This window comes from Mesoplodon densirostris, chromosome 14 (assembly GCF_025265405.1).
Source record: "Mesoplodon densirostris isolate mMesDen1 chromosome 14, mMesDen1 primary haplotype, whole genome shotgun sequence".
In the NCBI taxonomy this organism is placed as follows: domain Eukaryota; kingdom Metazoa; phylum Chordata; class Mammalia; order Artiodactyla; family Ziphiidae; genus Mesoplodon; species Mesoplodon densirostris.
Genome location: NC_082674.1, coordinates 46,420,330 through 46,432,418, shown reverse-complemented (window position 1 = coordinate 46,432,418; position 12,089 = coordinate 46,420,330). Strand labels below are relative to the sequence as shown.

General features: G+C 38.4%; 3 protein-coding genes across 11 annotated transcripts in view; 2 read left to right on the top strand and 1 right to left on the bottom strand.

Moving 5' to 3' along the window:
• CCDC88A (coiled-coil domain containing 88A) overlaps nt 1-4,448 on the top strand; it is a 123,843-nt gene extending 119,395 nt beyond the window's left edge. For 3 of the 5 annotated variants that reach the window (XM_060117507.1, XM_060117506.1, XM_060117503.1), the window contains 2 exons: nt 629-728; nt 1,252-4,447. In XM_060117507.1, coding sequence (XP_059973490.1) covers nt 629-693 — 65 coding nt within the window. In that variant the 3' untranslated portion in view covers nt 694-728; nt 1,252-4,447. Of the gene's footprint in view, nt 1-628; nt 729-1,251 lie in introns of all 5 variants that reach the window. The other 2 variants (XM_060117505.1, XM_060117504.1) reach the window with 2 other exon arrangements.
• Nucleotides 3,349-8,301, bottom strand: LOC132501785 (prolyl-tRNA synthetase associated domain-containing protein 1). The gene is made up of 2 exons (XM_060117508.1): nt 8,154-8,301; nt 3,349-6,922 (listed from the first exon to the last, which is right to left on the bottom strand). The coding sequence occupies exons 1-2, from the start codon at nt 8,235-8,237 to the stop codon at nt 6,491-6,493; spliced, it is 516 nt and encodes a 171-aa protein (XP_059973491.1). The 5' UTR covers nt 8,238-8,301; the 3' UTR covers nt 3,349-6,490.
• A 104-nt stretch (nt 8,302-8,405) lies between these two features.
• MTIF2 (mitochondrial translational initiation factor 2) overlaps nt 8,406-12,089 on the top strand; it is a 43,267-nt gene continuing 39,583 nt past the window's right edge. For all 5 annotated transcript variants that reach the window (XM_060116641.1, XM_060116644.1, XM_060116640.1 and 2 more), the window contains exon 1: nt 8,406-8,801. The gene's annotated coding sequence lies outside the window, so the exon portion shown is untranslated. The remainder of the gene's footprint in view (nt 8,802-12,089) is intronic.

The window sequence follows — 12,089 nt, the reverse complement described above, 5'->3', positions numbered from 1 at the left end:
TGGGAACTAAAAATTCTTGTGACTTGCTTTATTGCAATATTCACTTTATTACAGTGGTCTGGAACCAAACCTGCAATATCTCTGAGGTATGCCTGTATTAGTACCCCAGTTTTAGATGAAATTGAATAGCTTTTATATTCTTAGCTTAGATTTCTAGAAATTACACCCTTATTATTTGTGACACTGTAAATTTATATTGTTAGGCATTGGGTCCCCTTTGACCAAAGCAATTTTAATCCTAACAGTGTAAGTAGGTATATTATTTGCCAATAAAATATGCCTCGAGCCCTGGTTTTCTTAGTAAATAATACAATTATTTCATTGTGGATGTTTCTGCTGCTGCATGCAAGATTATTTTTTACTTTAAAGCTATATGTGACCATTTAGTTAAATAAACATAGTAAGTAAACCTATCTGACACTAAGAGGGCATAAGTATATTACTTAATAGCTTTTAAAATATAAAAATCAGTCTTTAAATACAGAGATGTCTATCGGATTAATAACATTTCCAGAGTTAGATTCCTTCTCCTTGCCCTACTCAATGAGAGCTCTTTAGTTTCTTATCTTCATGAATTGTATTCTGTTTAGCCTTTCATTAAATAACATGAAATGCTTTTCTCCTGCAGATGTGGACAAAGTACAAGAAAGCAGAAATTCAAAAAGCAGGTCTAGGGAGCAACAAAGCTCCTAATTCTATTACCCACTACATGACATGTGGGCCAAGTGGTGAGTTCCTTGCTTAAAATGTAAATGAGATTAATCTCATTTATACAAACTAACTGCATTAAGTATAAGAACAAGTGCACATTGCATTAACAGATGTAAATATTGCTTGCTTTAATTCATGACTTTCTGTCTTACTAGTAAATCAAGATTAGGTGAGTCCCAAAAGATTTTGCCCATCAGTGCAGGAAACCAATCTTTAAAAATTATTTTTCTTTTTTCCCCTCAATTTAAATTTGATTTTACTAATGAGTAATGTTTTAGAAATTACTTTTTCAGTTTGAAGTCTTTCTTTGTGGTAGGAATACAACTTCTGTGCAACATGCTTGATAATTGAGGAGAATAAATTAAATACCTTTTCTATGAAGAGCCACTCAAAGAAAAATTGTCTCTTTCTGTCACTCTCATCCCTATAGAAGTATCTGGTGTATGCTGTTCTTTTAGTGGTTGCTCTGTATTTTATAGCTCTTATCTTCAAGCTTTTCTTATATTTTCTTTCTTCTTTCTACCTTCCAACTAAATACAGAGAGAAAAGTGTCCTTCAGTTTCTCAGTGTGAAGCCTTTATTTCTGAAGTAACAAGACACCCAACTATAGGAATCACTTTTTAAAATCTTTAAGACTTTAACAATCCTTCGTGACTAGAGCAGGAAAGAAATACAAACCTTCATTCCTTCCTTGAATCAAGGAGCACTACTGGAGTCAACTGCCAAAATTTTAGAAGGTTTTGTGACTTACCATACATTGTACTGTTAAGATCTACTGAATAAAGGATGTTCTCTCACTAAGGACCAAGTATTTTAAGGTTTCAAGAAGTACTCCAAGAACAATATACTTCTTTCATCATTTGTTTATGAATTTATCTATGTTTGCTTAATGCTTCTGCTAAGTATTAGTCTAAATCTAGCCATTTATATTTAGTTGTGTAAACCTAAATTAAATGCTGTAGTATGTTGTGGGATGTACTATATATCAAGATACAGAGAACATTGTTTTGGCATGTCAGAGCCTTATTTGGTTAGCAGACTGCATGTGTTGGTATTCTTTTTTTTTTTTTAAGCCAATTATTTTGATGCACTGCAGAAGAAATTCAGTTTATGAGATAACTCTGAAAAATCCGTAATAAGATAGGAGTTATAAAAAAATTTACAGTGATATTAATCTTTCCGTATCCCCCACTAGCAACACTAAGCAATTCACACATGGATCTAAGGTAATTAAAGTGTGTTTTTCTGAAACTTTTTTTTTAGTAAGGTGATTTTCTAGCAAATGGCATTCCCAAGATAAAGCTGTTGTGTTTGAACTCATTTCCCTCCTTTAGTACTGGGTTATGTATGTGTTTGTTTTTTTAACTTGAGAGCTGACTGTTGCTTAAGAAGTTTTCTTATGGCAAAAATAATGTAAATAATTTACTATGATCTGCATTTTGCCAGGAACTCATTTATTATTAAGGTTATCACTTATTAATAAAAATTTGTTTTTGTTCTTTATAATACTACATTAAAGTTGGTAACTGTTATCAGTACTTTTGAAATATTTGTATGCATTTGTTACCTTAAACATTTGAAAGAAGCACAAAAAAAAAGTAAATTTAGTCAACCCAGGGAAACACCAATTTTTTTGTAGTTCCAATTTTATATCACAGTTTTATTTTCTTATGAAGTCAAAAAAACTGCATTGATACTTACTAATGCAAATTCATTATTTAACAAATATCAGAATAATCTTAAAGGTCTGAAATGAGAAAGATACTAACTTTTTAATTTTAACAATATACTTCTTAGGCTCTCACTACCAGCTCTAAAAATCTTTTTGGAATAATTCCATAGTGTGTGGTTTATGAACTGTGTGTTTCATCACTAACCTAGTAGCCATGAGATACGTGTCTCCCTCTCTCCCTCCTTCCTCACACCTTTCTTCTTTTCCTTTCTCTTTTTGGTAGGCCAGTAACACTGCTGTGTTCATAGTCTACTTTCAGAAAGACCATTAATGAAAAGAAATACAGCATGTATAGTTGAAAAGAAACTGAAATGGAAGTTAGAGAACCTGGACTTCGTAATGCCACCATTAACTTAGGTTTTGCCACCAAATAATGCTGTAAAAGTTAAATCACTTTTAAACCCTTGGATGAAAGGTGCTATGTAAATGTAAATACAAAGGATTCTTACTAAAATACAAATATTGCACAACAGACATATTTAAAACCTATTCTCTAGACTTTGAAACATGTCTCCATCATGACTCCCTAGATTCAAGTATCAGATTGATAATGGGTATCATGGCAGTCTAGAGACACTTGCATGTAAAAAATGTAAATTCATCTTTAGGTGGATAAATTGAAAGTAAATATAGAAATTATGTTTTAGCTAAATACAGTAAGTGGGTAACTTAGATTTATATTAACTAGCATCTAATTTGCACAACTAGGACACATTCCAGGACATTTACTGAAAGTTGAAATTTAATGAGTAGGAGGTAGCCCAGTGAGGGTGTATGATATCACAGCTTGGTCTCTACAGGACACTAATATCCTAAAATAGAGAACATGCTGACTGAGGCAGCACATTACTGCTTCAATTAGAAAATGCTTAAGGGTAGCCTATAAAGTACTGAACCTGAGTAGGCTGACCCTGAGAAAATGCAGCAAGACAACCAAGAGAATACTTGAGACTGCAAAAGTGGAATATTCTCAACTGTATTAATCACCTTTTTCATACCATTTCAAGAAAGGATTAGATAACCACATGAATATTTTACCGTCTCCAAAAGATACCATCAGAAGCAAACTTAGTATGAAGTCAGGCTTTTCCCTTAGATAAACTACTTCTGCCAAACAAAATAGTGTAGCCAACTAGAAACTAACTGGGGCCACTTTCCAGACTGGGGCCTGACATGCTTTTAATGATCTGGCTCTATTCTAAATCAATACCCAAACCCTCTCGGAAACTAAAGAATTTATATACAGGGTAATAGCTTCGGCCCAGAGCTCCAATAAAGTGCTTCAGATCTGGCAATATGGAAATGTTCGGTCCAAGTTTTTGAACTGGTGGTTACCAAAGAGTACACAAAACAGGTTTGTATGTAGCACCTTTCATGCAAGGCATGGTAAAAGCCTATTTAAAAATCACTGTGCATGTTACAGAATTGCAGTCACCTCACAAATGAAGTATTACAGCCTGCACTGTCTTAAAATTTTATGTCAGGAAGTGAAAAAGATATTGTACCAAATCTGGAATTACAATGAGGAGTAATAATGTATGCTAAATGACTTTTGTATTTTAAGTTACTTTTTATGAGAAAAGTGAATTTTTGTGTTTTCTTTTCTGCTACACTTAGTCCTGAGATGTATTTTTTTCTTTAAGCCTTGAATGAATAATACAAAAGGAGCCCATTTTATAATATAAACCTTGATGTACATGTTGAGATATTTGGACAATGAAAATGCCTTAAAAGGAATGCTTATGGATAAAATTGCACTTACAACACCCTTTAACAAAACGTGATTTCAAATTGTCTTTTTCTTTTCTACTAAGGGTTCTCTCTTTCAGTGTTTGCCATTGTACTTGTAACTGTTATTAAATATCAAATCCAATAATATAAAAGATGTACCATTTCCTTTAAAAGTAATGCTACTGAGAAATTTGGAGTTGAATGGCAAAATGTTTATTACTTGGCTATACTTAATATAAGCCACAGTTCATAACAAAAAATCCAGTTTATAACAAAATAGATACCATCATTTGGCCGATTTGTCTTTTTTAAAAAACATTCATTATTTTTCATTTTAGTTTTTAACTTTATTTCTTCTAAAAAAATTAAGTTGGTTTAACATTCACTTGTTAAACTGATATAACAAGAAGTGAATTTTAAATTAATATAAAAAGAGGTGATTTTTATAACAAGTGGTCAGCAATCATAACACATAATTTAGCCAAGTATTATTCTTTCCTTTCCCTTTGCCCTAGAAAACCTATTTTATGTGTTTCATAACATATAACCTTGTTTAGACGATTCTGTCCTAGTCACTTTGGGATGAGTATTGGAGGTTTTGGGAGAGAACTGAGAGTCTATCAGTTTTGTCAACCTCAAAATAGGTTTAAATACAATAACAGATTGTACAAATCGGTCTCTTTTATTTTCACATCTAGACTTTGGGAGGCGTAATGTTAGGGATGGCAACCTGCCTTGTGTCCTTGGCCAGGTCAGTCTTGCTGGGCCTGTTTTCACCATAAGGTGGGGAGGACAGTTAGACTAGTTATCTAAGGTCCTTGGTGTCTTTGCTTCTATTCGTTAATTTTATATGCAAAGCAACCTAAAATTTCCTCTTTCTTAGAGATATGGTACAGAGTAGGCAAAAGATAACATAGCACCTCAGAAATAAGGTTATCATTTATGGAAAATATTTACTAACTCATCTCTTAAATCCATTCTGTATTTTATAAAAATTCTGCCTTGCGTAGACTTGTAGTTTCTAACCACATATATCCAAAAATGTCAAGTTTTTACTTTTGCCTTTCAGTAATGCAAATTGGTACAAATTAAGTACAGTTTCTCTACCAGAAGCAAATTATTTGAGTGTTCAACCTTAGGAAAATATGATTATCTCTCAAGTATCCCACTTGATTGTACTGTAGAGGAAGCGAGAATTTTCCTAAGACCTCTAGGCTATTTTGTAGCCTAGTCTAGTCAGACCCTCAACTGGGGATTTGTTTGAATCTAAGTGAGGTGGAAAAGTACATCAATTTTCCTCTGTTTTTGAACTAGCTTCTATGTGACAACTGACAATACATAATCCTGGGTTCTTATACTGCTTTAGATGCCACAGTTGAAAGGGAATGAGTAAAATTTAATATAGCCTAGAGAACAGAGGAACCTTGTTCAAGCATGTTCACATTTTGTAACCTCCGAAGACTAAGCAAATCCTTCTTAATGGCCTATGTATATTCTGCTCCTGAGTTTTAAAATATAATTTCATTAGTATAATGATTATGACATAACATTTTCCATCCCTACTTTTTCTAGATTAAAATTTTCTAAAGATAGAATTTTATTTAAAAATTAGCTTTTCACTGAAGAAAAAAGCATTGGTTTAAAAACAAACACCCAGTAATAGGAAGGTTTTGCCCTTGCCCCCATGTTTAATTATATTGCTGTGGAATTCTTATTCCTTAATCCTCATTCCCCAAAGATAACCACTATTAACAGTTGAATATATTCCCATATTCCTCTTTTTCCCCTGTATGTACACTGTCATATGTATAATTTTATATATGCTGTTTTTGCAGCTTGCTTTTTTCAAGTATAATAAACACCTTACAGAAGATGTAATATAGTTAGTCTCAGATAGTTAACTAATCTTAGTTTTGATGTTAATTAATTAATTAATTTAGGCTGCCACACAGCTTGCAGGATCTCAGTTCCCCTGACCAGGGATTGCTCCTGGGCCAGTGAAAGCCTGGAATCCCAACCACTAGGCTACCAGGGAACTCCCTATGTTAATTCATCCTTAATTGTTGAAGGCATTCCTGTAACAAGTAATTGTCATGGGGGAAGGGGAGGGTGGAATCTCTGAGCTGACTAAAACTACCTCAATATATCTTTTTAAAAACAGCTCCTTTAAGATGAAATAGTTAAATAGCTCCTTAAGTAGTTTAGGTAGTCACCAAACCAAGGTGCTACATATATCTTACCACTTTTAATGCTTTTTATAATTACAAGTAAGAAAAACAGCTTTCAGAAATAAATGTATTCTAAACATTAGCCCAATTAGTTTTTATCAAAATTTAGTCTTATGGGATCGTGTCCTGTCTTCTTCACAAATGTGAGAAAGTCTTCAGGGCTCAATCCCATGGTTGCAGCATTGGTCATTGGATGAAAGTACACCTTTTCATGTCCACCTTCCAAAAAAGCAGAATCCAGAACAAATTTCACATCTCCATCATCACAGAAGAGTGCCAACGGTGTGGCACAGCCTTGGCCAACTTTCAGTTTTTCTAGCATGGCTGTTTCATCAGCAAACCGCAGATTTCCACTTCCAACACCTAACTGCTTGGCAAGATCATTTAAATTAATTTGTCTATCGTGAAGAACTGTCACCAGCCAATAGCCTTTTTTCTTTTTGTCTTTAAGAAATAAGTTCTTACTATGTGCTCCTTTCAAATGTTGGATATGAGGCATCATTTCTTCAACTGTAAACACCTGTGAAATATCACATGAGAAGTTTAAAAATAATATGCATGTATACACACACTGCAGACATACAGTTATCTGTATATTGCTTGGTGGGTGTAAGGTTAGGGAGTACTCAATGACCTGGATTTCACTGGTAGAGATCCATCCCCAGCCCATTAGCAAATATATCTCATCTCAGGACCTCTTAGGCCAGTTCTCCATTCCCATGTGCAGGCCAAGCCTTCACACTCCTAAAATGTTTTTGTTTTTCCATTAAACTTTTGGTAAAGTTTATAGCAGCCCTCACAACACTGTAAATCAACTATACTCCAATAAAAATTAATTTTAAAAAGCTTATAGCAGCCCAGACTCCTATTCCTTGGCATTCCATTACATCCAGGCCATATGACGATCTCCACTCTATAAAAAGATAACCACAGAGAGGGAGTGAGGGCAGGGAATGAGACCCTGGATCAGGAAAGCTGGCAATACGCGCAGTAAAAAGGGGGAGAGTATGTGGACTATAAGGGAGGCAAAAGGGTCAAAGAATATAGTTTTGATGAATTTCTCTAAACTTGGAAGATCATCACCATATCTAGCTAATTATCATTAGCTGTTACTCAAGCGTTGGGAAAAACTTTGTCCTTGCACCACTCAGGTTACGTACTGGCTCCGTCAGATATGTGCAAAAAAAATCTTCCCATCAATAACTCATGTTAAAAAATACCAAACTCTAACTTTGTCGTCCTGTATGCACCTGCAGCCACTGCAAAGACGGGTTTACTGCTTGGCAACTTACATACACATAAAGTTGACACACTGACCTAGCGCATCCCTAGCCAGTTTGAGATGCGCAAGTTCTCAATATGTTGTACTAGTTCTCAACATAAAAAATCACTCCGAATTCCCGGGCGGTCCAGTGGTTAGGCCTCGGCGCTTCCACTTCAGTGGTCACGGGTTGGATCCCTGGTGGAGAACTAAGGTTCCGCATCCCACGTGGCGCGGCCAAAAAAAAAAAAAAAAAAAAATCACTCCAAGAAGAAAATAGGTTTTTTCACAATAACATCAGCGTCCGAAGTGGAGAGGCCCTTGATGGTGCTTTCAGGTCCCTTTAGTACTCTGGATCCCGGGGAATGCCTTAGAACGGAAGTTTCTGCCACACATTACCCCTAGGACGTCTAGGCTTAGCGCCTTCGCCCCATAGAAGCTGCAGCAGAGCCCACCCCTTCCCGGGGTGGTCCCGGCGGGAGCGCCTCACCTCCGGGTGCTCCACGACCTCCGTGCGGATGGCCAGGGCTTCGAGGCGCTGCTCCAGTGCTGCCCGCAACTCGCCGCCTGCCATGCTGCCCTCGTGGCGCTACCGGATGCTTTGACGAGAGACCGGACGGAAGAACTGGGCGTGGCCTCCCTCAGTCCACGAACTGCCAGCCCAGACGGAAGTGCCTGGAGGGACAGGGGCGGCGCCGGAAGCCCAAGAGTGGGCGCCTTCCGGAGGCGGCGTTGCACTGGGTTCGCTTCCCTCCCTCCCCGCGTGCTTGAAATTTGTCTGCGTCCGCAGGGACAGACTTACCGGACGTGCAGAGTTCCTTGCCCCGCGTCCTACGAGAGGAAGGCGCCTACCTTCTCACAGCCCTCTCTAACCCCGCCTCAGGTTTCCTAGATACAGTATATCTTCCATTTAAACAGAATCAGAGCCACATAGCAACTCAGCTTAGGGAGTGTTGGGGGAGTAATCGACTGGACATGGGCTCGACTTGACCCAGGAGGTGGACTGAGGCAGTCAGAGCCTCCTTACCCGTTCTGTCCTTGGAATGTACTTTCTGCCCGCTGTTCCTGAGCTAGGTGCTACTTGAAGGATGCAGCCTTGAGAGAGTAAGGTGTTACTGAAACCATCTGGACTTTTTTGGTAAGTGCAATCCCCCTTCCCCCATTTAAGGCCTCTGTATAAACTCTTAAGATTCTGGCGAGTGGATATCCAAGACAAACCACCTATATAAGTTCCCTTGCTTACTAAAACTGCCACCTACCAATCTGAAATGTCCTGCCTCTTCAGTCATTCTGTGATCTCCTAGGGTGTGTGTGTGTGTGTGTGTGTGTGTGTGTGTGTGTGTGTGTGTGTGTGTGTGTGTTGGTGTGGGGGCGGAGGTTTCACCTGGGGAATTACCTGAGGTCGTGAACCAACAGGGAGAGAGGGGGCCAAAATCCCTCTCCTTTTAAATAATCAGCTGTGGCAACCACAACTCTACCTTTTTCAGAGGCACTTTTCCTACCTCTTTGTGGGGTGTTTTCCACTATCCTGCAAAACCCTCACTCCCCACCTTGAACGACGCCTGAAATTCCACTAGAGTTTCACTTATGAGTTTAGATTAAGCCTCAAATTGTTACCAAAGCTGTTGCCCCAGAATCATACTCTTGCCCCTGGCTTGAATGGAAACCAGTTGCTCTTAACCTAAGTTTTGGGAGGAAGCTGCAAAGAAAAACACAAGAACTGGTTAGAACCAATTAGGCACTAGATGGCTGAAGATTTAACTTCCAGTAGACCTAGAGCCTCATGATACATTCATTGTAATACCTAAGCATGCTAAATGACACACCCACCGGTGCAATGGCAGCTGACAGTTGCCATGACAACAACCGGAAAAGACCATACAAGTACTGAAAAGGAGAGTTGCATCAGTTCCAGGTCCAAACCACATCCCCGTTCTCGGATAAGTCATGAATATTCCTCCCACTCTTTCCAATTCCCTCCCTTCTACCTCGACCCTCTTATAAACATAGTGTCTCGCCTGGAATTGGGTAGAGAAGTTGATTTGCAAACGAGGTTTCCGCTTCTCCATTCTTTAGCCATTAAATAAAGCTCGTGCTGTTCCAGTCTCAGCATAGGTTTTGTTATTGGCTGTGTGAATCCAATCGGAAAAAGAACCTCCCTGGCTGAGACAAGGGGTCTCGGTCTGGGCTAGGACCCCAGCGCAGGCCAAATCAACCAATTTAGGAATAGAATCCCAGATAAAACGTAGATATTCCTAGGGACGTTTAACTCTAGTAGGAATATATAACATTTAGGTCATTTCTGGGGTGCACATTGAAGGCCTGGAGAAGAAGTCTCTTAAGAAGACACTGCAGGGACTTCCCTGGTGGCACAGTGGTTAAGAATCCGCCGGCCAGTGCAGGGGACACGGGTTTGAGCCCTGGTCCGGGAAGATCTGACAGGCTGCGGAGCAACTAAGCCTGTGCACCACAACCGCTGAGCCTGCGCTGTAGAGCCCGTGAGCCACAACTACTGAGCCTGCATGCCACGACTACTGAAGCCTGCACACCTAGAGCCCGTGCTCCGCAACAAGAGAAGCCACCACAATGAGAAGCGTGGGCACCACAATGAAGAGTAGCCCCCGCTCACCGCAACTAGAGGAAGCCCGCACGCAGAAACGAAGACCCAACGCAGCCAAAAATAAATAAATAAATAAATAAATTTATTTTTTAAAAAAATAAAATATACAGGAGGATGTGCATAGGTCATTTGCAAACACTATGCCATTTTATGTAAGGAACTTCAGCATCCACAAATTTTCATATCTGTGGTGGGGTCCCTGGCACTAATCCCCCTTGGATACCTTGGATACCGAGGGAGGGCTATATCTGAGTCCTCACCCACATGACAACCTTGGAGGAAGCTGTGAAAGAGGAAATCAGAGCCAACTTTACGATTTCACCCAGAATTGGCCTTGGATAATACAATTTTAAAAGTTCTAAGCTTAACCCACCTCTAAAAACTATTAAGCCATGTTTTCCTTCAAACAGTCCATCCAGTTGTTTGATCCTTGATTATAGAAACAACAACAGGCCTCTGCCCCTGGCCACCTAAATTCAGGTCAACAGCAAAAGCAATGTACCACATTACAGAGTATTTAGAAAACTTAGATAAGGGGGAACGGATCACTCAGAACATTTTCTCCATGTTTATTATTTTATTTCCCCATTTGTGAATTAGTTTCATTTATGTCTTGGCTCATTTAGCTATGGAGTGAATGTTAATGGCTTTCACACTGGTTTACATGAGCTGTTTAAATAATCAAGTTATGTGCCTTTTATTTGTCATATATCCTCCAAATGGTTTTCATTTTTCCCATTTAAGAAGAGATTTTTTTTTTTCTCTTGCACCGCGCAGCTTGTGGGATCTTATTTCCCCAGCCAGGGATCAAACCCAGGCCGCTGGCAGTGAAAGCCCAGAATCCTAACCACTGGACCACCAGGGAATTCCCAAGAAGGGATTTTTTAAAGTTTGGTTTTATCTGCAGAAGTTACTTATTTTTGTGTAACCAAATGTCATTCTTTTTAAGTTATTCTGATCTTAGTATAGAAAGCTAACCTCCAGCAATAGACTATTTGATCTATTTTCTTTTTTATTTTCTTAATACTCAATTCATTAATGCATTTAAAATTTACTTTGGTGTATAAGATGTGGTGAGGCTCATTTTTTTCACTAGGTTTCCGTTTAAGAATGAAAATAGAAAGCATTAGAATACCAAAGACCACCTATATGAAGATATGGCATATCGCAAATGACTGTCCTTAAAATATTTGAACTTTCAAGAATACCCAAATTCAATCACGTTGACCTGAGCATAGACAGGAAAAAATTGGAATCTGATTGTGACTAAGAAATGTGAATCATGTCCCAAACTAGGGAAACAACCAAGAATAAGGTCTACATGACAGCTACGAAGGAGGAACACACAGAGGAAAAATTGACCATGGCATCCAGCACACTGTCTAGGCAAATAGGGTGTTCTGATCTGGAAATCTCTTTGGATGAACTGCCATCCATCAGGTATGCAAGGTGTGAATCCCTCCCCCGACCCATAGCCAATCCATCACAGTTCAGTTTCTTAAATCCTTCTTCTTCTAACCACCTCCATCACTCTAGCCCAAATGACTATCATCTCCCCTTGGTCTACACTAATGTTCTCTTAATTTTAGTCTACCTGTGGTTGAATGACCAAGTACCCTGCTCCCAATGAGTCTTACCACCAAAGATTTTTATTATAAAATGAAGCTAAATCTGTCTATGGTAAAAGAACCTTATATCACTGTTTAGAAACTATCCTAACCCAAGTTTAATGCATATTTATATTTATTTATCAAACATACATGTCAGCATTGTATTAAATACAAAAGAAATGCTATCCTTCGCATA